The 26097-nt window shown below is 47.6% G+C and overlaps 1 protein-coding gene across 4 annotated transcripts; it reads left to right on the forward strand.

Annotated features, from left to right (window-relative positions):
- On the forward strand, nucleotides 1-22118 carry LOC122376252. 4 transcript variants are annotated; one of them, XM_043356049.1, is made up of 11 exons: nucleotides 1-317; nucleotides 797-1008; nucleotides 1254-1358; nucleotides 4048-4218; nucleotides 4623-4769; nucleotides 5170-5262; nucleotides 5721-5890; nucleotides 13678-13824; nucleotides 16335-16531; nucleotides 17075-17251; nucleotides 21921-22118. In XM_043356049.1, exons 1-11 carry the CDS (start codon nucleotides 227-229, stop codon nucleotides 22019-22021), a joined length of 1611 nt encoding a protein of 536 aa, XP_043211984.1. In that variant the 5' UTR covers nucleotides 1-226; the 3' UTR covers nucleotides 22022-22118. The 4 variants fall into 4 exon arrangements, with proteins under 4 accessions (XP_043211984.1, XP_043211987.1, XP_043211985.1 ...); XM_043356052.1 differs by having other exon boundaries at nucleotides 3-317; nucleotides 4019-4218; XM_043356050.1 differs by having other exon boundaries at nucleotides 23-317; nucleotides 772-1008.
- Nucleotides 22119-26097: the final 3979 nt, after the last annotated feature.

Consider the following 26097-nt stretch of genomic DNA (forward strand, 5'->3'; position numbering starts at 1 on the left):
CCATCCATGCAAATTCAGCAAAGTCCCATCTTCAATGTGTTTGCTTTTCAGGGAGTAGGGAAATAATAGGGGGATAGGGGGTCATGCGTTATTTTCAGGGATTACATCATTAGATAAATTTTATAGCATGAAGGGCATCGGGTCAACTAAATTCGACATTGCATACTAATTTCAAGGAACATCTGTAGGAATACTTTACTCCAACGGCTTCATTAAAAAACTGAAAATGAGTCAACCAATTAAACTACCCCCTGACGAACGTATTTGGCCATTAAAACCAGAGGTTTTGCTCGCCAGAGGAAAAGGGGAGCTGCAAGGTAAGTGGTGACAATGACCAGGTACAAGGTAAGTGATAAGTGACAAATGAACTAGCTACATTGTTTGCATGCTATGAAGCATGATGCGTATATTATATGAAGTTGTTAGCCGCTGTGTTTTTTGGGTCTTCTGGTAATACCTAATCTTTTAATTTAGGCATAGGCACCAATTTTCCCGTGATTGAAAGGAGCTCCAGAGATTTGTAGGGAATGAAGTAAGGCTATTTAAGAAAAAACAACAGCAAAACATCTATCAATTATTTTAGTGAACATATGATCATGGTAAAAACAGCTGATTGTAAATCAGTAGGTACAGCGCGAGCGGCACAGTGTGACCTTTAAAAAATTATCCTGAGTGCCCCCTACCCTCACTCCCACCACCACCACCACCACCACCACCACAATGGTAGCCTATCCTCAGAACCGTATGATTATACCATTTATGTAAGGAAAGGACGTATTTTCATGTATATTGGCAGCCAAGGAAGAAAAGGCCGTTCGTGGTGCTGTAAAAGAAGCTGTGGCCACTTACAAAAATGAAATTGTGTCGCTCGTGGAGAACAATATGGAGGACAGGAAGCGCGCTGCCAAAATGCTGGTCAAGTCGGCGGAGGAAGCCGAAGAAATTCTAGTTAGGGAGTGCACTTATGACAAAAATAAGCGACTGAAGTATCGTGGAAAATGTGCAATAGTGAGTACCAACTACCAATGGCATGACTTCACTTCTAATAATCGATATCATTCATGATTTGGTCACGTATGAAATGTCAAAGCTGGTAAACAGACGTAAGGTAAATATTTTTTTATTGAGTTCTTTGCGGTACTGACTGTCTATTATACTCTTTCAATATCTTGGATTAGAGCTATTAGAAACACAATCTCAAGCGTATAAATTTCGTTCATATTCACTCTACGTCCTTCGTAAAACTTTTTCAGGAAACATCTGAGAACATCGACCAAGAAATTGCTAAGCTGAACAACGTTCTTAACGACATCTCAAACAAGCGGAAACAACGAACAAAAACACTTCTGGATCAACAAGTAAGTTATCGAACTAGTTCTGGTAATTGAGCACGGCTGTTCGCTTTGTTAAAAACCACACATTCCATTAATTGGGCCTGATGATCAGAAATTGTTTTTTTTTTACCCTATGTAGTGCCTGGAGCGTTATATAATTTACCTAGCGCAGCCGGTCCAATTATTTTAGCTGGAAGCAGCGACAGAAGTGCTTCTCTCTCATTTTCTGCGCTCCTCTAACACACAGCTGCTTATGTTTCTCAAAGCACCCTTGCCGGCTCTAAGCGTCAAGGGAATACCTATACGATGCTCAGCTGCCACCAGTCAGCCGCACGCCCCTGAAGCAGGCGGGCAATTCAATGTGAAACACGACGGCGTTGGCCACGACGGCGCCGTAAGACACAATCCACTGTTGACGGACGCTGTGATTTGTGAGGGTCTCATTTGCGCTGTTAGATCGCCTATTCATTACCACCATAAAACTTTGAACTTGTTGAGCATTTGTAGCTTATTTTCGAAAGTTCCTTTCTCTTCTGCACGGCCACCCGAGCGTTATGACCGTGTCGTCATACGATGCAGTTAAGTACGACCTACATGTGAATCTACATGTGAGCGAATCTCTTTCCCCGGCCTCTGCCCGTCTAATCGCCGCCCTGTGCCCATCCAATCGGCCATTGATTGTGATGGAGGCTGCCCCCGTCAGCCGTCATCGAACTGGCAGCTGCCGAGCCGGGCAGAGCTGTAACAGCTTGACGAGTCCCCTGTGTTACATTGCCACATCCATCCATCGTCTCTGACAGCGTTGGCGATCGCTGGGTCTGCGACGCTCACCGGTCACCGGGCAGAGGGCGATCGCCGGCTGACCGTCCCTCGGTGGGGGGGGGAGGGGGAGTGGTCCTATCTGTTACCAACCGGCGCGGCAAAGCGCCGGTGGAGTGGATGGTGGACAGCGCAGACGTCTCCTGTGGGACCAGTTCTATATCAGGATCCGCCCACTGAGACACAATTGCGTGCTCGGCGCTGCCCGGCGGATGTGGTGTAATCTGTGGGGTGGGTGTTGTGTTTCAAAGCTCAAGAGTATCAAGTCTCTCTAATCAGTTGCGCGGCAACAAGAGTCATTCTCATTTTGGAGTTAAATCAAAATTACATCTTTGTATGGGACCGACTGCGATATTAATAACTGTGCGTCCGTGATGACTGTGATGCAAGCTTCAACCATCAATTATCACACCAATAAACATTCCTTGTTCGATAGAAACGCTTGTATCAGCATCTCATCTCGGATCAGTATTCAAGGCCGAACATCGATTGCTTGCAGGAAGAGATTGATGTTACCTCGGCTAAATGGCACCGATGTTCCAGTATGGCACTTGACGCGATGAGTGGCCATAAAACGCCAGCTGTGGAATCGTCCTAACAACAACAATGACGATTCCACAGTGACATGGGGCAGGGCAGAGCCGTGCGGCACAGCATACCTCCAGGCGCACGCCTTCAGTGCCATCTACTGGCAATGCCTGCAACTGTCGAGTGGAACGGACCTATCCATGCAGGCCACAACCGCCCAATTATCCCGATAACAATAATGAGAATCAGTTCGCTGCTACTAGCTGGTTCTAAGGCATCCCACCACCACCGTGTGGCATTCATCCGATTCCGACGCTGCTGTTGCTGCCTCCGCGGACTCCGTGCCTCAGGTGACCAGCCATGAACGGGACACGCTGGGCCAATAATGGCCTGTCTCTCGCGGCAATAATGACACGGGCGCCGGCCACCTAGGGTGTCGCAGACTGCACACTGATTTGCGGTGAAGACATGGAGACGAGGCGGCGTGCCGGTTTCGCCTTTGTCTCGGGTCTTTGCATCATCTCTTTGTGTCAGGCAAATGGGGATGGGGGATGCTGGATCATAACAATAGCGATAAAGATTATTGTTTGTCGATGAATAGTGGTGCCTTCACGCTTGGTGACGTTCTGAGGAGGTGAGCAATTGTTTCTGATAGTTGTCGTTTGACATTTCTTCACCTGACAAAGGATTTATTTTATTTATCTTGGATAGCAGGTTGCAGTGGCGCCTTTCAAGTATGTTGGAGAGCATATCTTGCGAACAATGTTTAACGTTATCGACATATTGTGCTGTTTGTGTATTATGCCCGGACAAAGCAAGTGCACCCAACCACAAAACAGTCTGCGATTGAACATTCCGGTCGACCTTCTGACCTTTTAGAAGCGAGCCACTTTTCTTACAAAAGAACAAACTTTGTTGAATTAAGTACTGCATTGTAGTGCCTTTTGAATAATTGGGAGCAGCCGACCAGCTACTTCAATTGGAGGGAAATCCCCTGAAATGGACCTGATAGTCGTACATATGAACAAAAAACGGCTGCCTCGTCCAGAACTAGAGAAACACTTCAAACACGGCGAACACTTTAGCCAGATGTTTCCCTGAAAGTCTGGTCCAAGTGGTGTGAGATGTATAGCTGCTTTAATTTTTGTCTCCTTCTTAGAGGATAATTTTGACACTTTATAGGACTGAAGGAGTGCCTGAGTGTCGAAGATCCCCAATATTCACATAATAATGTTGAAAAACGCGAAAATCGTGAAAGCTCCCTGACATTGCAACCATTGTTAGAAGCCACCTGAGCTGTGGTTGATTGACTGCAACTGACTGATAGTGCCTGACAGCTGAGTCTGGCGACTCTGTCGGCCCGCAGAAGACGCTGGCGACGATGCAGGTGGCGGAGGAGTACGGCGTCAACACCTTCCCGGAGGAGGAGCAGCAGTGCCGCCAGCTGGAGTGCAACCTCGAGAAGCTGGACCAGAAGCTGTCCGCGGCCGACAGGTGCCGACACAAGTACCGGCAGTTCATCAACACCCTGCAGGCGGTGAGTGCTCCGGTACTGGCAGCTGGGTAAACAGGCAGAGCGGCCAGCAGATCAACGAGCAGTTTGGTACACTTACTGGCAGTCTTACAGACAGCCTGACAGGTAATGGAAAATTTAGATTGGAAGAGAATAGTCGCAACGTTCTCGGGCTAAACATTTGCCCACAGAAACATTATAAAGTATGTTAAAAGTTGCATGCTCGTAGCGTCGAGTGACCCGCAGTGTTATCCCCAGCCGATTGATTTTTCATATAGTTACAACAGCTAGAAGGATGAACAATTATGTAAGGTAGGACCATATTGTGTTACCCAGGCTTAGAACGTTGCTGCCTCGGTTTTGCGGCCTACCGCGCATCATTTATTCGCAAATGATGTCCACACAATCGATTCGAACATTTTTTTCAGGAAAGAAAACTGAATGGACCGCGCCTAGAAAACCTCAAGAAATGCATAAAACAGGATATCTATGATTTGGAAGTGTGTCACGACATCATGATGAAGGGACACATTTTATCACAAGACGCCTCCGGCAGCCTGGAGGAAGCAACTGAGGTTAGCTCTCCAGCAAGCATAGCCTTTAGATGATGTAATGCTAAATTCTATTATATCGTAAAACTTCAAAAACCAGCATCTGTCATTTTCTTCGCAAGGTATGTAAATACATAAGTTATCAGATCAAATAGGCACCTACACGGAAATTAAATGTGTAGTCTATTTAAAACTGCTGTAATAACAGTTCGATTTTTGTTGCCAAAGTTTGACGGTGTGAATGCAGTGCTGGAAACTTTTATGACCGTCGAAGTTCACTTTCATAAACCGCACTTATCGCATAAAATTCATCTTAGTTTTATATTAATCCGCGTTGTGTTTATCCGTTTATCAAAACTTAAAGTTTTCTTCAGACAAACAGTAGCTTGTGCGAAAAAAAAACTTACTTCCCCTCGGATTACAGACCTACACCAATGAGAAGAAAGATCGTGATCATGACCTGAAAAGTCTGAGAAAAGAAGTGCTCAAGAAGGCAGACCAGGCAAAAGGCAAAAAGGTGAGCTCGGACGGTTGTATCGTTTTTAGCTTGCTCATGTGTTACCGCTTGAATATGGTAATCACAGTGCATACAAGCCTTGTAAATGCGCATCAGAAGTGGAGTTGCGGCAGGCGCGGTGGTAATATATTGCATGCAATCCGCTTATATGTATATCGTACATTTACCTTTCATATATCTGCAGTAATTAATCCGAACCGACCTTTATGCCAGACCAAGCAAACGGGGCATTTGCCTCATTATTCCTCAGCTCAGCATGTCATCAGAGGCTATTCTCGGCAGCGTTATTTGCGAGCTCACCTTCGCCCATACCGAGTCCGCGACTCTGCAGTGTCTGTGATTATGCATCTACGCATAGGTGTATTGCTTTTATCCGTTCATCATCGCGCTAACCCTGCAGCCACGCCTATGTCATGTGCAATGCATTGCAACAGTTATGTATCTGCGTTTCCCGGCAGGCGACTTTGACAGAAGTGAATCTGGACAAGGTTCTGAAGGGCCAACAGAACATGTTCGCCCAGCTGCAGGAGCGGCGCAAAACCATTGCAGAGCTGGAGAACTGGTCGTTCAACTTTGAGGCCCTGCGAGAGGTCACCCGTGGCACCAATATGGCCGGCGTGGTCGCCAAGTGAGTTTGGCGAATCAGAAAATATGCAAGGATACCTTTACATGGAAAAGAAAACCTTGAGGTCTGAGTCCTGATGGTTATGGTGCATATGTAGACATGCCGATATTATATTTCAACCATTTACGTAGAAAATGACTGCATTGCATTTGCGACCCTTGATCGCGATTTGACTTCACTACGCGCCTCTGCATAATGACCTTCAGCTCTCCTCCCTGCGATAACCCGTTAGATAACGAGTCTCCGTTGCCAGCTGGACACTGTATATCGGTAGCAGCGCGAGGCGTGGCGATATGGTTCTTCCCACGCCTATAGTGTGCTTCTGGTGTGCGGGGAGTGGTACGCATTCGGCGTCACCTTCACGCTCCCACATCCACAGTTTTTTTCCGCCATGTTCGCCAGCAAATGATACCCGAAGGTTGTTTCTTCATTAGACAAACACTATTCTTTAGAATTGTGTTTTTCTATTGAAAAACAAACTGAGGGTGTTTCCATTTCGGGATAGGATTTGTGTTTGGTGCAGCGAATTGGGGCACCTTGCACCGTTTGCACACGAACCGATAGATTTTGATTAAATTTTCAGGGCAGCTGCCCCCACAGATTATCTACCAAGAAACACCCTCAGCTAAGAATATAATTACTTTTCTTGCACGTGGCACGTGCACGTGTTTTAGGCCCATAGGCTTCAACATTAGGTGGATTTTCGGCATCGCATTTCTCGCAGACGGGTGCTTGTAATGCGATGGGCTTCTATGTGCTGGGTGGCCGCCCCGGCATCTACCATGAGCCGGCGGCGCCGTTTCGGGCAGCTTCGGAAAGGGGGTGCAAATTGCACGTGCAGCCGCCATTGGTTTAACGTTACGAAATGGGTCAAAACGGGTTTTCTCGATTTGCTCAAAATCGGCTCGATAGATTTTCTTTGTTTTTTTAGTTCTGGTAGTCGGTCAGTAGTTTCGTTCGACAATGTCAATCGCTTGAAATATAATAAACTTTTTTGCACGTGGCACACGCACAAATTTTCACGCCTTAAGTTAATGGGATTTCTTGAAAAAATTACTTAACCCTCGCCGGCCGAGGGGGGGGGGCGGGTGCCGCCCCCCCCCCCATAGGGTTTTTTCGCGATAGCTCCGAACACGCTGGCGATAGAGAGCTGAAACTTGGCATACCTGACCTTTGATCCAAGCCGCATCTTTTGACACCAGCCGCATTTTTGGGTCAGGTCAGGTCACTGACCTATGACGTCATAAGTGAACCTCTGCACGGTCTTCAGATGTCGCAACTTCGCAACGCCCTCACTGCCAGAGGAGATGTCACAGGGAAATGAAACTTGCAGGATCTAGTATCCATTATGAGTCCCACAACTTGTATATCTCGGATTTTTCCTAAAGGTCATATGAGGTCAGGTCATTTTCGTGACCTCACCATTATAAGTCAATGGGGAAAAATGAAAACAGCTATTATGGCGCCGGGAACGATCTCCAACTATCTCAAGCACACAGAATCGTGATTTTATGCACTCCTTGCAAGGTTATATGCGTCACTTTTGCAATGTTGACCTTGCGTGACGTCATTTATGACGTCATCAAGGTCATATTAGTTTTTCGTCAATAACTCTTGACCAAATTGAGCCAGCGAGACGGGAAAGCCACCAATGGACTCAGGAAGACCTGCCGAATCGAATGATATGCGACATGACCCCTTTCGACCAACTTCGTGACCTGGGGGTGCTGACCTGACCTTGACCTGAGGTCAACACTCCAAGTTGACCTGACCCGGACAAAAAGTATATCATTCGACGCGCCTGAGCGAGACGAACACGATGCTGCCAAAATCGGCGCTCTGCGGCCGTTTTTTGTGAAGTTATTCACCAAAAACTGAACCGTACCTTGGGGCACTTGACCTGACCTCAGAGGTCACCGGTTGACCTAGGACCTTAAAATCGGGTACCAATCTCTGCGTCTCGTAACGGCGCACACGCTCGTTTTTTTCCGCGACGCGCTAGCTCCACCAGGGGCGAAACGGCGAGGGGGGGGGGTTGTACCCGCCCTCCCCCCCTCGGCCGGCGCGTATGTAGAAAACTAATAGGTCCGGCGAGGGTTAAATCGATTTTGCTCAAAATTTCCACGTTAGATGTTAAAAATGCTTCAGTATGATATGCACCCACATGTCGCCTACCAGGTGGCATAGGCCATATATGGGGCGATTGAAATGCACGTGCACGCCCCGCACTTGTTTGAGGGGACCACCTCCGTGAAAATTTGACCACTGCTGGTATGATGGCCTGTGCCGCGCAAACAATGCGTGCCAGCGGAACAAATCGAGGTCAGTCGTCAAGGGGATGCTCTAGGATAGTTGTACACCTGATTACGTGGTGCACGTGTTTTCGCACGTGCGCCACGTGGGTGTAGCATTTTGGGATAGGTAGCCATTGGTGCATAATTATGCTCAGGTGATAACCTCACTGCATGGGTTTGAGCCAGAGTTCCAAGTCGGTTGCGATAATGACCATTGGTGTTGGGTCTACTACGTGTCAAACACGAGGCCGCCCGGGGTTCTCCATTCCGGAGATATTGTGACCGATAGTGAGGTAAGCCCTAATTTAAAGATTGGCCAAGTTTGATCGGCCGCTGGGAGACAATGGTGGCGCACCCGAAAGTCTACCCATGGGCACTGACGACCCCTTTCATATGGTACAAAAGGGTGGTCGCTGTATGTCTTTAGACCACACGTGGCACGTGGCACCCCACCTCGAGAGACCACGTGCACTCTCAATGTAGGGGAGAGTGGGGTGGGTTGTATCAGATTTTACTCCGAAACCCATAACATCGTAACTATCCGTGATAAACTCATTATTTCCATACTATCACCTTCCTTGATTCTTCTGCTTTTTTGTGCAAAGTAACTTTTCCGCTACCTCTACCAGTTTTTCTTCTACGGTCTGCCGAACAGAACAATGTTTTTGATACAACTTGCCCCATGGCCTGGGTGAGTTGTATCACATGGTGGGGTAATTTGTATCACTAGGTATTTCACGTTTCAGGGAGTGTGCTTGCTACTGGTTTTGAACATAACAACAACATTAAATGGGGTTAATACAATGTATATGCTCAAAGGCTTCACTTTTATTAGACCAAACTTAGGTCAATGCAATCCGAACGAAACATCGAAACGAACGAAACATCAACAGACTAGATGCAAAAGTGGCCCGTTAAGAGCAAAGAAGCCAACACATTGTGCCGAAATGGAACGAGTACGGTATGTCTAAAAAGTATGTCCCCTGGTTTGGCTCTCCCACCGTAGGCGAATCGGTAACTTGGCGGAATCCGCCACCGAGGTAGGGAGGGTCGGAGAGGGGAAGGGAGGGGAAGGAGGGGCAACCGCTCGGCACTGGGCGATACCTGGCTGACCCCGCGCTCCCTCCATGACCTCCGTCCTGCCCTCAGGCGAGGACCGATTTCCTCGGCCCGTAGCGGCTGAGCGGTGAAGCCGAGCTCGCGGGGCGCGACTACACTGGCCCAATCTTATAAATGGAGTGCTATTCTTTTCACGGCATTAGGTAATATTTATAGTGATACCAGCACTCAGCAGTGGATGTGTAAACACTAAACATACCTGCAGTCCAAAACAAACGGAAGCATCAAGCACACAATTGCTTCATAATATGCTCTCCCATTCCAATAGTCACCCACTTCTATAGAGGGTGTAATTTCTTAGGGCGTAAAATTCGCGCTGCTGCAAACGAAGACACTACCGAACTTTATGAAATCGGGCGCTGGGATCCCATCAATATACGATGGACTTCAATGCGTGAAAACAATTTTGCACTTAGCCGTAATAATAACCGTAAGTGACATCATATCCAGTCCCCGGCGTTTATAAGATTGGAACCAGCAACCCACGAGGAAGTCTGTTTATAGAGCGTATTATCTTGAGAGAGAGAGAGAGAGAGAGAGAGAGAGAGAGAGAGAGAGAGAGAGAGAGAGAGAGAGAGAGAGAGAGAGAGAGAGTGAGAGAGAGAGAGAGAGAGAGAGAGAGAGAGAGAGAGAAAGAGAGAGAGAGAGAGAGAGAGAGAGAGAGAGAGAGAGAGAGAGAGAGAGAGAGAGAGAGAGAGAGAGAGAGAGAGAGAGAGAGAGAGAGAGAGAGAGAGAGAGAGAGAGAGAGAGAGAGAGAGAGAGAGAGAGAGAGCTGGAACCTGGCATATCTGTCCTTTGACTCAAGCTAGATTTTGTGACACTAACCGCATTTTCAGGTCCTTGTCAATGACCTATGACGTCATTGGTGAACCTCTGCATGGTCCTCAGATGTCGCAACTTGGCAACGCCCTCAGTGCCAGAGCAGCTTTCACAGGGAGTTGAAACGTTCAGGACCTGCTCCTAGCGTCCCAAAGAGGTCTCACGACTTGTAAATGTATCCGTGATTTTTAAGACAATCACGTGACCAAACCATTAGTTAAAAGGAAAAATGAAAACTGCTAGATATTTTGTCTCCGGGAACGATCTCGAATTATCTCAAGCACAGGGAATCGTGATTTCATGCACTTCTTACATGGTTTGATGTTTTGCAAATTTTGCATTGTTGACCTTGCGTAACGTCATTTATGACGTCATTGAGGCCATAATTTTTTCGTCAATAGCTCCCGATCAAATTGGGCTAGCGAGTCGGGAAAACCACCATTCACCAATGCAGTGGAAGACCTGTCGAATCAAATGATATGCGATATCACCTCCTTTAACCAGCTTCGTGACCTGGGACTCTGACCTGACCTTGATCTGAGGTCAACTGAGACCTCAACCGAACAAAACGTATGCCTACCATTCGACACCTCTGAGCGAGGCGAATTAAACGATTAAGCCAAAACCGCGACTCTGCGGCCATTTTTGCGGTTATTTATCAAAAACCGATTTCTTGCCTTGGGCCATATTACCTGACCCTGACCTGGCTAACGCGTTATAAGTTTCCTCGGCGAACACTATTGTTTATTAGGCGTCTACCAAAGATGAACTATCCAAAATTCTCACTTTATGAAAATAAGGTAAAATTTCCTTTTTATTTCAATTTTGTTTTTCTTTCTGATAAATTAAAGGAAAACTAAAACAAAACATTAAAATAGCAAAAACAAAAAATGCGTGTATTTTTCTTTCACAAATTTCCAGGAGTGTTCTTGCAGCGATAGTATCTCGGCATCGTTAACTTCGATCCGGATATTGTTATTCAATGGTGGCCTCTGCGAACTTAGAAAAGCTGTTTATGGTCATGAAGGCCTGCATTGGCAAACTCTATTACCACGATGTGGTTAACCAGATGTTTTTCCTTAACCCTCCTTTTTGGCTCAGACACGTCGCTAAACGTGGCACCCGTAGCAAACGTGTCAAACGTGGCAAAACTTCACAGTCCCTACAAACCCTCATCAGCACTCGTTGGCTTGGTGTGTGACCCCTGCCCTTTGGCCGAGACAGCCGCCAGCCTATACCGCGCGCCGCGCGGCGCACCCCTCCTTAGCGGGCGGGGGAGCGCACCACGCGCTCCCCGCCCACACCCCTCCCTCCTTCCCGAGGTCGTGTCACGAAGGTTCGGGATTACGCTACTACCAGCCACTGCGTAGCTGTCGCCCAGCGCATGGGAATACGTGGCTTGGTCCGGATTCAGCCAACTACCGGCTCGCGACAGCAGCGCCGCGTGGTGGCGAGGGGACATTCTTTTTAGACATACTATACCTATTGACTATAGCTACCTATAAACGCGAGACAGGGCTTAGCTTTCGCGATCAAAAGCAACATACCCATACATACATACATGTTACAATATACCCCACCCGGCTCTGATACAACATGTACCTCGCCGCCATCTTGGAAAAAAACATCCTCGTGCTCAAAAACAGCGGACAGCTGGAGAAATCCATTTTCACTCACGCAGCCTTAGAACCTACCCTCACCACCGCTACGGAGATCTTTCAAATTCGTGCGCATCTAAATGCCCAAAACACACATTTTCTTGCAACTCATTTTTTTAGAATGACATTAAAAAACATAAAATCGGCTCTCACCTCGAGACGCGTCCACCCAGCCACACGACAGAACAGGGAAAGATGGCGCCCGGAAAACCTCGTCGGCTGGTCGTGTCACGAGCGCTATCTATTGAATAAGTTTGGCACAATTCGCCCTGATACAACTTGGACATGATACAACTCTCCCCGCTCTCCCCTAAGGCGTTTTGGCCATAACTTTGCCATTTATGGGCCGATTTCGACGAAACTTGCAACATTGATGCATTAAAATGGCCTGCGCCACATACGGTGCAATGAATACAACAATCTGATGTGCGCCGTTTTAGTCTCTAGTGCGTCATTTTAGCTACAGTGGCTTGAGTTGGGGAATATTACGCGTATTTATTTCGACGGGCCGGTTTCGTCGAAACTTGCAACGGTAGTGCACAAAACTAGGCTGCGCCACATATGAAGCGAGGCATAAAATATGCTGTTGTGCGCCATTTTTGTCTCTAGTGCGCCATTAATTGCCTAAAGTGGCTAAAATTAAAGAATCTTTGATCAGTTTCATGTACCTATTAAAATAAATTACGGTGAGGTACGCATATGTATATATATATACATGTAACGTCTCGCGTTACTTTGGTCTTAATTGCGTTGGCGTTTCGAGCGTGCAATTGGCGCGTTTTGCGGTGTTTGCGTTTTGTGGCGGGCGGGCGTTTTGTGTTTTTTTGCGGTGTTTGTGTTTGGCGACAGGCGGGCGATGCGGGCGTTTTTTTTTGCGTTCTTTTTGGTGTTATTTTTTTCGTTTTTTGCGGTGTTTGCGTTTGGCAGCGGGCGGGCGATTTTTAGGCGTTTTCGGTTGGTGGTTAGCGTGCGTGCGATGCGGGCGGTTTATTTTTTGCGGCTTTTTTGCGGTTATTGCGGTTTGCGGCGGGCGGGCGTTTATTTGTATGTTTTTTGCGACGTTTGCGTTGGCGTTTCGGGCGTGCGTTTTGCAGTGTTTGCGTTTTGCGGCGGGCGAACGTTTTGTGCTCTTTGCGGTGTTTGTGTTTGGCGGCGGGCGGGTGAGCGATGCGGGCGGTTTTCTTTTTTTGCGTCGTTTGCGGTGTTCAATTTGTTTGCGGTTGGCGGCGCGGCAGTTGGGCGCTTTTTAGGCGTTTTCGGTTGGCGGTTAGCGTGCGTGCGATGCGGGCGGTTTTATTTTTTGCGGCGTTTTGCGTTTTTTGCGGTTTGCGCCGGGCGGGCGTTTATTTGTTTGTTTGTTTTTTGCGACGTTTGCGTTGGCGTTTCGGGCGTGCGTTTTGCGCGTTTTGCGGTGTTTGCGTTTTGCGGCGGGCGGGCGTTTTTTCACAATTCAAAGTCCCAACCTTCGGGCCGCAGCGCTCCTCGAAAAGCGCTGCCCTCGAGTATGTGACCGGGGCTACCAGAGTCAAGCTCAGTATGGAGCTGCACGTTGGACTCAAAAGGTCTTTGTGCACTGTGCACTGTGCAGCCTTCTAGAACTATGTAACATACACTAAGGCATACACATTAGTTCAGAGCTTTCTTATGACTTCATTGAAATTTGGATTTGGTGCATCACCTAGTTACGTGTCCATCGCATGCATGTGTGGGATGAATGTGTGTTGAGCTATGTTCTGACCTTTACTAACCTACGGCCCTGCTCTGCAAGTGTCAACACGCTCCGCTATCTTGAATGCTGGCCAGCTCTGACGTCTATTCCCATACTAATAGACTAACTACTCTTTGTTGACATCTCTATATCTTTGGCTTAACTGCCCGCGCCCCTGGTTCGATCCCGCAGGTTTGAGGGCCTGGTGGAGCGTCACACCTACCTGAGTAACGAACGAGAGCGGATCGAGACGCAGCGCCAGGCGCAGTTGCAGGCGCTGCAGGACCAGCAGGCGGTACTCTCCTCCGTGGGACACACGGGAGCTACCGAGCGGGAGGCGTGAGTGTTGCCCCGTCCGGTCGCAGGAAACATGCATAACTACAGAGTGCATCTGAAGGCACGCATAGATTCACATGCACGCGTAAATCAATACATTCAGACCAGTGCACTGCACTCATACGAACATCTACGTACACACAAGCACACTTGCGACAACCTCCAAGTGGTGCAGATGGTGCAGCCTTAGCAGTTCCTTAGCACTACAAAAGTCCTTCGTTCCACCCTTGTATACGCTCTTGATCAGTTCCTGCGAATGAAATAGCTTGTATTCGCCACAAATAAAACGTTACAACAATATGCAGTACCGGATAATAGACCATGCAAGACACAAAATATCACTTTATGACCTCGAGCCTAATGTCAGTTAGCACTAACTTAGTGGCTGATATACGACCTTAGCTGACCTGTGAATCTTTTTCCCTCCGTTATTTTTCGACCGTTTTCATTCTAGAGTGTGCCTGTTGAAGTAGGCGTTTCTAAGCATTGATGCAAAGAAAGCAATCATTATAATATTAAGCAGATACTTCATATGCGGCGAGCCCTTCTCCTTCCTGAGCCTGTTGTTATTTTTGCTACGGAATGAGCCTCTCTTGGCAGAACAATCGGTATTTTTCTAGAGGCTGGTCGCTTTGCAATGTAAACCGCGGATAATGCATCGATGTCAGTGAGTTTATGTTTAGTTTTGGTTGCTTTTCTTTCTTTTTCTTGTTTCCTCCTTTGAACTTTGCTTTTATTTCCAAACTGTGTTTATGTTCTTTACGTCACTCACCTCCATAAAGTAACACAGGTAAGTACATTGCACTATTATTTCAGGGAGGAATTGAACATTGAATTGAATATAATAATTCATCGTTCCATAGCCACTAACTATGCCTATATAGCACAAGCACGACATGCGACTTGTGAAAATGCCGCAACAGGGTGAGATCGATACTATGGCGTGCGGGCGTGGCCCAGTGCGTGTGAATATGTGTGCGTGCCAACAAGCGTACGAGTATTTGTGTGTTTATGACTCGAGCACGGATCGTATAGTAAATGAGAAGGTAATTGCTTTCTTATACATGTGAATTGTAGTTACTATTGGTGTAAAACACGCAACATGATGACTAGTGTGTGAAATATCTTATCAAAGTTGTTTGTCATTAGCATAAAACAAGTTTGCTTCAGTTTTATCTTTTTTGCTATATTTCAATAACGATGCCTTCTTCTCTAAGTTTGCATAATTCCCGAGCATAAGATTACCTTTGCGCACTTTTTACGATGCTGGGATGCAGACTACAGGGGAAATGAAGCTGGCAAAGTTATGTACTTTGAGTAAGATCGACATTTCATTGGACTCGTCACCAAACTTTCACTTAATTAATCTCAAGATAAGTGCAAGATGACAAGTTATATGTTAGTATAGACTGCCCGGTCAAAAACTTGGTGATGAATTAGCTCGGGGTCGGTAGCTGTACCCTATATATATAACGAAAAATCCATTGGCACCGCAAATAAATAACTCAAAACATTTGTCAACCCACGTAGATAGACGACACTGAAATAGATCGAAGAACTTTACCCGTGGCCAGATCAATGGACAATAGTCATTGCAGCTCTGCAACGTTTTAATGAAAGAACGCATTGCGTCGGACACCAATTCAGCGGCCATCAAGCTGTGGTGTTGGGTTCGTACACCATTTAGGCACATTTTTGCAGCGCGGCAGTGGGCTGATCGGCCCGCCCTGAAGCGTTGGTCGTACACGATGCCATCGATCCCAGACAACGCCATCGATCCCGACGTGTTATACCGCTCCAAACGCGTCTGCCCGCCGCCCGGGCGTCTCAATGGACACACCGCGCCAAACCACTATTTGCCACCACTGGATGGTGGAGCTCTAAAATTGTCAGGTGCAAACTCTGAACAACATATAGAGCTTCCTTTTCTCATTTCTTGTCGTTTAGATTTTTAAAGCGACAATCTTACTTTTTCGATGAAGTTTAATATTTGATGGAGGTCGCTCAAGGAAACATGTCATTTGCTGGTGAGCTCTGCCATTGTCCTTCCTATGCCTATACCGTCAATCAAACTCAGAAAAGTTGTTACTGCCTTGAGGCGGATAACTCGATAATCTCTTCGCGTAAACATGTGTATTATTGGCAAAAAGGCTGAGCCCGAGCCGCAGTACAGCAATCGATGGAAAATGGAATTGTGCAATATTTGTGTGTACGTGTGTGAAAACATATGTACGGATTCTACTGTATAATGAGCAGGTTTATCAATGTACTGATGACCGTCCGGTCATCATTGCCGCCACATCCTTTCCAAACTGCTCTCAAGTTAATGATACTGCTGCTATTGAACAAAATCAGAATGAAAACTTTTCCCTCACTTTTGATTTTAAGCGTGCGATAAAATGACGCGTGAAGTGGCGCTGACGCATTTTTGCACCCATCCTTAGTTTTGACACTGCCGTTACCATTTGACGTTACCGTATGCCTCTCTGTGTGTGTCTGCGTGTGTTCCACAGACTGGACGGTCGTCTGGCCGAGCTGCAGAACCAGCTGCACTCGCAGCAGGCGCGCCGTGACGCCGCCGAGGAGCAGCTGCACGTCCTGGGCAGCTCTCTGAGCGGCACACGCGCCACACTGCGGCAGATGCTGCGCGCTCTCAAATTCGTCTCACGGCCGCAGGGGTGGAGTCGACGAACAGACCAGAATGAAATGGGTGCGTGCAAAGTAAATGCTGACACAAAATGGTGATGTTGAATATAAGCACCGAGTGCTCCTGAATGAGTCATAACCCATATTTGCTTATGGATTTTCTTTTGTCATTTCGAGGGCTCCTGGCGATAGACTTGATTGCATGGATCGCAAGCACACCTCTGCCCCCGATTTTAACTTAATTGCTTGAACAGTCTGAAGTTCAGTCGAGCAGTCCCGTCGTCAAACTGCTGAAAAGTCGTGAAGCAGTTCGCTTTTGTGACGAGCATCACTTTTATTCGACAGACTTTATAGATGCAGACTTCACAGTTCGCATCACGTCTGAAAATATAGAAATGACTGGCTCTGCGATGCCTGGATCGTTTACCGTTTTGCATACATTGTTATGGTCCTTAGTGACTCGGGTCTGCTCCGAGTGGCCCCTCTGACCAATAGTGACCACTCTGACAGACGATGAGCCCTCTGACCGACAGTGACATGTCTGATCCCTCTGACCCACCTGACCCCCTTGACCCATCTGAAACCCTCTGACCCGCTGTTCCCCCAGCCGGTGACCTGGAGCTGCTGCGTCTGAAGCTGATCAGCCTGCAGCAGCGGTTCGTGGCCTTGGGTGCCCCTCTACGGCCCGACTCTCAGCTGTCAGTGCGCTCAGAGGCCCTGGACGCGCCCAAGACGCAGTACAGAGTGGGCCGGCAGGCACGGGATTCGCTCATCTCCGCAGAAAGTGAGTACTCACTAACCCGCGACCGCCTGGGGGGGGGTCGGACCCCCCCCCCCCTCCGTTTTTCTTGAATAACTCATGAACCGCTTACGCTATCAACTTGAAACTTGGCATACCTTCTCCCCCATCAATTTGACGTCTGCTGTGTAACTTTCAAGAAAATTTTTCCAATTTTTTTTAGATATATATTGATTTTAGTGATGTAACTACATGGCGGGTTCAGTCAAAAAGTGGTAAATGTTTAAAAAATCGCCAAAAATCAAGGTTTCAAGCAAATTGCAAATTAAGGACATGAATAGACGCAGCTTAACGAGTTCTTTAACATGGCTATCTCGGATGTTCCTTAAAATGCGTTTTTCACCCCTAAAAATTCAAAAAACTATATTTTTGGAAAACAGCTAATAAAATCCAAAATTTTGAGAATTTCCAAAACCGGAATATATGTTATAGAGCTCTATTAGAACATTAGATGTCCCAAATTTCAACTTTCTATCTTGATTTTTGACCCCCAAATTGTAAAAAATAGCTCCAACATGCATAGGGCATGGTGACGTCATAAGCATTTTCGTGAATTAGAGGCACTTATGAACATCGCATGTGAAAACAAATTCCTGCACCACTAGATTCCTGGGACAAAGCTCGTCTAGAAAAGTGCATTTTTATGTCAAAAATAAAAAGTTGAAAAATTGACCTTTTTTCTTAGCCCTCGTTTAGTTATGTATGGTATAAACGATTTTCTATGCTTTCAATGCACATTTATCACCAGCACAGTGACTTGGAGTCACATATAACCATTACCATCGGATTCGGCGTGAAAAATAAGCCATAAAACATGTGTCACACGCCCATGTAGCAGAAAGTGAAAACCGTGACCTTTCGTGACCTGACCTGACCTTGACCCGTACTTAGTATGACCCCTATACGCACATGGTACCTTCACTAGCCTTTGAGGTCATTTTTGGTGAGTTTCGAACGGCAGCTATCGATTCCGCTGTCCGTAAGCCTAATCATGCAAAACACCAGAATTTGACCTTTGACCTGACCTTGACCCGAAAGTTGACCTCACTCTTAAAATCTTAAGAGTGCTTTGGGAAGGTTTCGTAGAGACCTTTCGAACGCCGCCTCGCGGGGCCCGATACGACCATTGGTTCTCGAGATAACAGGGGGGGTCGGATCCGACCCCCCCCCCCCGGCTGTCGTGGGTACGGAAATAGCCCAGGCGGTGCCGGGCTAAGATACACTCCCTCGTAAATTAGTAATGGTAACTGATTTAAGATTTGAGTAGGCATCCGTATGGTTCCGAAGAACCTGCAGCCTTGCGTATTCGTCACGTAGCCAGCAATCGAATGTGTGATGCGTTGTATTTAGGCATAATTTGATATTGAAACATATTCAAAGTCAAATATGCCATTTCATTCTTGTGAAGTTTCATTGTACGTCTCGGACGGCGGGCAGAACCAAATTAACTCTCGAGTCTCGGCTCATTATCCCAAGAGGACTATTGGTTATTGAAGTGACCCTGTTGACCTCGAAACTATTCTCTTAATCTTTCGCTGCTTATGTTAAACCATAGATAACATGGATCATGTTATCTATGGTTAAACTAAAGATATTCGTATGCACCTTGAATTTAACCGTAATAGGCGTTAGGAGCTGTGGACAATACGTAGCATCCGCTTAATAAACCCTTATTGGATAATAAATTCAACCGCTTATTGTGGCCATTTGAGCCTTTCGCGGTTTTCTCCATAGAAGCATAACTGGGTCCGGTTAATCAAGCCACCGCTTAATAAATCAAAATGTCTTGTCACCGAGGTGGATTTATTAGGCGGATTCAAAGAAAATTGGAATTTAATTATGACTCGTTCTTAATGCAAAAAGGCGATACATATCCATCCACTGAAATGCGATTTAGGGCACCGTGACAAGTTCTGCATATCGTGATATATAAATTGAAATAGTTCTTGCCATTCTACTTTCCATTTATTCGGGAGAGAATGTCTCCGAAGTGGGACTTCCTGCAGTCTCACTCTATTTTCCTCTGCGCTGACCGAGAATCACTCATAAATTCCCGGCGATATCCGGTGGCGTTGGAATTGTGACGGCTCGATTGGACGCCTGCTAGTTGCGTGGTCTATCGGCACGAGGAGGGGATATTTTCACTGCAGCCCGGCAGTGGATCAATTGGAATCCGCGCCGCCACTGGGCGCAGAGCGCGGTGATAAGGCACCAGAGAAGGTTTTCTCTCTTTTCCTACATAGCAGGCTCAATGCTGACCTTCACGCAACAGACAGCAAGTGTGCAATGAAGTTTACGCAAAAGTTATGTTGCAGATGAAGCATGATTCAATATGAAGTTAAATTAAATAAAATTCACAAAATTCAACAGAATGAGTAGATGCTTGCTATTTCTCAGAGAGAAGCACTTTTGTTGGCTTTACCTCAAAAAAAAAAACTCCGGTTAATGGGTCACATGTGTAGTGTCATATGGGGTTTTGGGTCACTGCCCCAGCGGTATTTAATGATAATTCTATCGCCGATAAAAGAAAAAAGACCACCGCCGCGCCGGTCACATTTGACATTATAAGCCCATCCAGCCCACAGATACCTAAGTCCATCGTCGGCCACATATGCGCTCACATCACCAAATTGCAGTGTTGTGTTGGCATTCGGCGACCTAATCAGGGCTGGCGGTCCCCACGGATGCCCTGCTGGAGCCCGCAGGTGATTAGCCGGGCGCCGTTTGTTGTTGTTTATCTGCGCTCCTATACGTCACTGAGACAGGTCGGCCGCCTCGGAGAGTTTCAACTTTAGGAAAGTTTGCTCAGTGGTCTACGAAGTGCGCCGCTCCACTGGTATTTTTGGTAGATGCTCTAGCGTTACAACAGCAGTTAAATGTGGCTAATGTGTGTGCCAGGCCCACAACGTTGTCGCGAAAGGAAATAACTTATTGGAAGCAGGGTGAGAGCCCACTCATCTCATCCTGTCCCGTAGCTCAGTTGACAGAGCGTTAGACTCCCGGTAGTGAGAGCCCGGGTTCGAATCGCCCCGGCCCTCGATATTTGAGACCCCTGACGGGGATGGTTTGCGGTTGGTGGGAGCAGCTATACAGCCTGTTGAAGTCAGTTGAGTGGGACAGGCCGTGTCCGGCTTTGAAGGGCACGTTAAACTTTGGCATCTAATTTGGCTCCCGTTACTCGGAATTGCGCGATCGGACGGTAGGGGTCGGGGTCTACGCAACAAGCTCTGCTTTGCGTAGGCTCCGGCTCTGTCAATTCGTCCATTCAAACATTCGAGCTATCAGCAAACTTAACCCGCGCGGGGCTGGGGGGTAAATTTTACCCCCCATTGCGAATTTTTGCGATATCTCAAAAACGGCGGCGCGCAGCGCCGCCAAACTTTCAGTACCTTTTCTTACATCAATTTGACACGTTCCCTGAAAATTTGAGCGAAATCCGTCGGAAAAATGTTGAGAAATTGACGTTTTAGTGACGTCATGTTCGTCATTTTCGCCTCAAAAAAGGCAAAAGTTCAAACGCCGCTAACATCTTCATTTTTAAAGAAATCAAGACGTAACAAAAAAGGTTATACGTAATTTTACTTTGTCTATCAAATGGCTATCTCGGTTTTTTGAAAATTTTGGATTTTGGCCTATTTTTTTTTCAAAAAACTGACTTTTTGGGGAAAATCATTATAAAATCCAAAATTTTGAGTCTATCGAAAAAACCGGAATATATGTCAGAGAAGTGGTCTATTTGCACCTACATACCAAATTTTAGAAGAATCGGTTCAAAAATGTGGGAGTTATTCAAAATTTTATGACGTCACGACACACAAAATTTTTGAAAAATAACTTTTTTTGGAAGTTCTAGACCTCGTACGGAAACAAAAATAGCACCATTCAATTCGCCGTGAAAAACTGCATCAGATAAACACCTTTTTAAGCCTTAACAACCAACTTCAAAATTTGACCTCACTTGACCTGACCTTGAACTGACCTCGACCTGAAATTCATCCAGAGGTGGTCCATATCACTTATTGAGTGTGCCTATTGAATTCTATGAGTAAAATGACCCATAAAACATGTGTCGCACATGCCCTTTTCTATATTTTGTTTTTTGGTGACCTGACCTGACCTGACCTGACCTTGACCTTGACCTCTGAATGATATTGTATGCAACGAATATTGTCTTGGTAGCCTAAGAACACGTTTTGGGCGATCAGTCTCAGTCCATGACTCCATTCTTCGGCAACTACGGTGCAAGGCCGATACTGTAGAAACTTGCAATTTGTACCCTTGACCCGACCTTGACCTTGACCTCAAACTTTAAATTAAGTACATGTTTTTAGTAGTTCGTGATGAGAGCTTTCGATTGGCGTTTGAATTTTCCAAATCGGACCGTTAGTTCGGGAGATAACAGGGGGAGGGCAAAATTTACCCCCCCCCCCAGCCCCGCGCGTTCGGCTGGAGACCCCAGCCCCGCGCGGGTTAATAAAAAAGAAAAATCCTCCCATCTTGTGCCTCACTCATCATGTGGAAAGGAGATCAGTCGACTAATTCAGAAAACTCACTAAAAACCTAAACGGAAGTTTCCGGTGTAAAAGTTGGGCATCTTGTACCGGGTTTAGTTGTTCCGGTAGAAGGTAATGTGTTTGTCTTCGTTTTGTTTCAGTGGGAAAAGTCGACGACATGGAGCCAGTGAGGATGGAAATGAAAAACATGTCCGAAGAGTTTGTCAAGAAGATGACCAGCAGAGGACGTCGACCTCCATAACGTGGCTAGAACATGAGTGCGATTCGGGATGAGCAGTGAAGTTTTGTTTGATATACCTACGTCCTTTGGTTGTTCATTATACAAAATCAAATTTTGAGCGAGTGTTTAGTAGAGGATGACTTTGAAGAGTCTAAATAACTCGTTAGAAACCTTCTGGCTGAGGTAGGTATAGTCTGGGACATTAGCGTCGCCACGGGGGGGGCAAGCGGGGCAGCTTGCCCCCCCAACCTCGGACCGGGCACCCCCTGAGATCGATACAGATCCGATGAGATTTTGGAGTCGGGAAAAAATGGGGGTACCTTTCTGAGAATGCCTGTGAGGTCAGACTCTGTTGGAGCGTGCAGTTCAAACCTAAGTCAGAGTCGCAGTCGCCAAAATCTTCAAGACTCCGACTCCAGACTCGGAAATGTCAATGCTGTGATTCATTCCATGTTCCTAGTTGGTTCTTTATTACATTTTGTAGCTGATTTTCATAAGTTTTGGAGTGCTGACACATAATTTTCGTTCAAAGCGTGACACGAAATTTTCGGGGCCTTTCTCAACTCTTGTCAAATGTCTGCGACAGGCACAAGTACCGTTCAAGTGCCGCAGGGCTCATGAGCTTGCTTTTCACACAGGCTCCTAAGGGGCTCCACTGAGCTCTATCTAAGAAGCTTTCGGAGGGCCCAAACCGGCCTCTGAGAGTCCCACTGGTGTCTGTGTTCTCTGAGGGCCCATACAGGGATCTTTGAGGACCTTATACATACGTAGACTTCTGAAGGGCCACACGAATCTTTGAGGATGCCTTCGAAAATTTCTGAAAACCTCAACTGGCCTCTGATAGTTCAGCCGAACTTTTGAGGCGACAGACTTTACTAACCCCAACCCGGCATCTGAGGGGTCACAACTCACGTGTCCCTCTGAGGGCCGCAACACATGTTTCTTATGTCCCTACCTACGTAGGGTCCTTAAAGGGACCCTCCCACCTTCAAAAAAGTTAATGAATTGGCATGAAAGTGATGTCCCTTGGTTCAGAAAGAGCGAAAACGAATATCTACCAAATTTCACCGAAAAATATTCACTGGTTTTCAAGATATTAGGCTTTTACTTTTGTTTACTTTTTGGGATCTCCCCTGTTACTAGCGACTTTATTTGGAAGCAATAATTTGGCAGCCTTAAAGTGCGGCAGACGTTGCGCGCAAAGCAGCGTATACCCCACGTGTTAACGATGGTTTTAGTCTAAGATTTAAAAATCGCTAGATCTCCGCTGACGTCACAAATTCTAAGGGGGCATTCCAATGCATTAGCCCCTTAGAATCCGAAAACTGCAAGTTTGAAATTCCATATCTTCGAATTAAAGCATTTTTCGATGTTGTGAGTGCCCAAACCGGTAGTTGCAGGCCATGGCCACCAATTTGGCTATCTCAACTCAAAACTAATGTTAAGGTGGGAGTGTCCCTTTAAGGATTCGACACAGACCCCGACGGTTCACACTGTTATTCGAGGGATCCAGGCTCACCCTGGGCCTAGTCTCTTAGCGCCCGCCGCCCACACTGGCTTCTGAAAGCTCATGTGCCCTAAAGGGCTTTCCGGGCCCACCTTAGGCTCGGAAAGCCCTAAAGCAGTAAGCACCACATACACGTAAATATTTGGGGTGACCCACGCCGATCTCCGGGATCCTAAGCAGGCTTCTGAGAGTCCACACTGACCCTGAGTGGCCTGAAATGGCCTGGAAGTCGCAAGCCTATCTCTAAGGGATGCCTTGCAGCTATGCCGTGCGTAACTTTTGGTTCCGGTAAATTTTTTTGGTCGCGTTTGCAGCGCTTTCCTTCACTCGAAAAACCAGAAACTTTTTGTTCACACTCGAGTGAACAAAACACTTATTCTCACTGCAGCAAGGATGAATGATGTCAGTTGACCGGTCACTCCCGGCGCGGACGGACGCGGCGGGCAGCGCTCCGCTCTGACGCACGCGCCCGAGCGCCGACAGCCACAGTGCAGTGACGGTAACTGGTGTTTATTGTGTGTGAGGCGAGGGCCACGATGGCCGATCCGAGTCGCGACTCTGGTGGTGTCGAAGCTGCAGCTGCCAGGTCGCTCCGGAGAGGATCGTCCGTCAGTGAGTTGGTCCGGAGCTACGACGACGGAGCGGGGAAGAGAGACCGCTCCGAGTCTGGTGACTCTGTCACCGCGCCGATGGGTAAGCGCAGGCCGCTCGACCCCTCGCCTCGCAAGGGAGAGGTGAAGGAACTCATCGAGGATGCAGTGGAAGGAATCGAGAGTCGCCTGTCCCTGTTCATTTCCAAAGAACTACACGAATTCAAAGCCAGTCTCCAGACAAAATTTGATGCTCTCCACGCGCGAATCAAGGACCTAGAAGAGCACGTGAACGAAAAGGATCTGGAGATAGAGAGAATGTCTACGGAACTGAAAGAAACGCGTGAAGAAATGAAGAAGCTTAGCGAGAGGAGTGAGAACGCTGAAATGAACTCGCGAATCCCGTGCCTGATTTTGTCCGGCCGAGCAATGGCGCCCCACCGCAACCCGAGCCTGGCTGCGCCGCTGCGGCCGGCCGGCGGGCGGGCGCCCGGGGGCACGGACTCCGCCGGCCCCAGCGAGGAGCGCGCGGCCGGCGGTGCTGCGCTGGGCGGTGGCGGCGGCGGTGGTGCCGGGGGTGTCGGTGGTGCAAGGTCTGGGGAGGGAACGAGTGAGGAGGATGTCAACCAGCTGGTCATCAGAGTTCTGCAAAGCCGGTTCCCGGGCTTGGGCATCTCTGTAAGCGACATCGACAGGGCTCACCGCCTCCCAGGACCAAATCATCGTGTAATCGTCCGATTCGTCCACTCCGGTTCCGGATCGATAAGGGAGCGACTCATGACGAGAAGGATGGAGCTGCGAGGGAGCAACGACCTGTACATCAACGAAAGTCTAACCGCCCTGAAGAGCCAGATTCAGCGGTCTCTGCTGGAGGCTAAGAAAGCGAAAAAAATCTACACTGTTTTTACCAGGTGGGGACACGTGTACTACAAATCAGAAAAATTTGGAACAAGTACTCGGGTGGAATCACTTGCTAAGGCTCGTCAGCTAGGGTTCAGCGTCAAAGAATAAGCGTACTCATATATAGGTGTCAAGGTTGCTCGTTCACGCTTGACGCACTTACACAGCCTTGCGAAGTTCGCTTACCAGCACGTGTTCACTTTCTGCTAGTCGCTTACTTACTCGACGATAAAGGATCGTTGTTGACTTTGATGTTTGATGTGTGTGCATGTCTACTCGTCAATTGTGTTCTCGTTCTCGTTCTGCGTTGTCCCATGTCTGCCTTGCAGACGACGATCTCGGCTGGTGCATCGGCTGTGAGTGTCTGCGGCGGCGGCGGCGGCGGCGGCGGGGTCGGACTCTTCTACACGTGCAATGGGAGCCGAGGAGCTCGATGTGTGATCGGCGCCGCCTCTGGTGTGCTTCGGCCGCGGTCTCCGTCGGTGCCGGCGCCCGTCGCTGGCGGCGCCTGTGGCGGTCTGTGCCGGTCGTGCACGTTGCGGCGGCCGTCGGTCCCGCGATCCACCCGCTGGTGTGGGTGGCCATGCTGCCGCGCCCCGCGTCTCCGGATGCCAACTGGCGCCCGCCGAGGGGGCCGTTCTGTCGCGAATCGTCCAGTCCCGGCCCGAGTTGCAGATGCAGTGTGGCACCCTTTTCGTGAGTATGGTCACTGGACGGATCGGCCGTACCGTAACGCACCAGGAGAAAGCTATGTCCAATGTAGTACTATATTGTCTCAGCAACACATACAACAAAGTAGTGCAAAAAGGAAAATGAAGTTTTGGTTTGGAGCAAAATTCAGCACCGCGTCTAAGGTCGAGAGACAAACACTAACATTTTATGAGAAACATTAAAATTGCATCAGTAAATGTCCGGGGTCTGGGAGGACAAGAGAAACGCAGAGATGTTATGCATTACCTGAGAACTATGAACTTTGACATTATCTTCCTTCAGGATACTCACCTCACAGAAAATAAAGTTCAGTTTCTAAACTCGCTGTGGCGGGGTAAGACATACCATTCTTGCTTCACAAACAACAGTAGAGGAACCTCAATTTTGAT

Source organism: Amphibalanus amphitrite, unplaced genomic scaffold, assembly GCF_019059575.1.
Source record: "Amphibalanus amphitrite isolate SeventyFive unplaced genomic scaffold, NRLGWU_Aamphi_draft 002067F_arrow, whole genome shotgun sequence".
In the NCBI taxonomy this organism is placed as follows: Eukaryota; Metazoa; Arthropoda; class Thecostraca; order Balanomorpha; family Balanidae; genus Amphibalanus; species Amphibalanus amphitrite.

Excerpts from the sequence above, each read along its gene's own strand:
- LOC122376252 (XM_043356049.1), top strand. The coding sequence starts at position 227 with ATGAGTCAACCAATTAAACTACCCCCTGACGAACGTATTTGGCCATTA. Across the intron at positions 4,770-5,169 it reads GCCTGGAGGAAGCAACTGAG|ACCTACACCAATGAGAAGAA; the intron begins GTTAGCTCTCCA and ends CTCGGATTACAG. Across the intron at positions 5,263-5,720 it reads ACCAGGCAAAAGGCAAAAAG|GCGACTTTGACAGAAGTGAA; the intron begins GTGAGCTCGGAC and ends GTTTCCCGGCAG.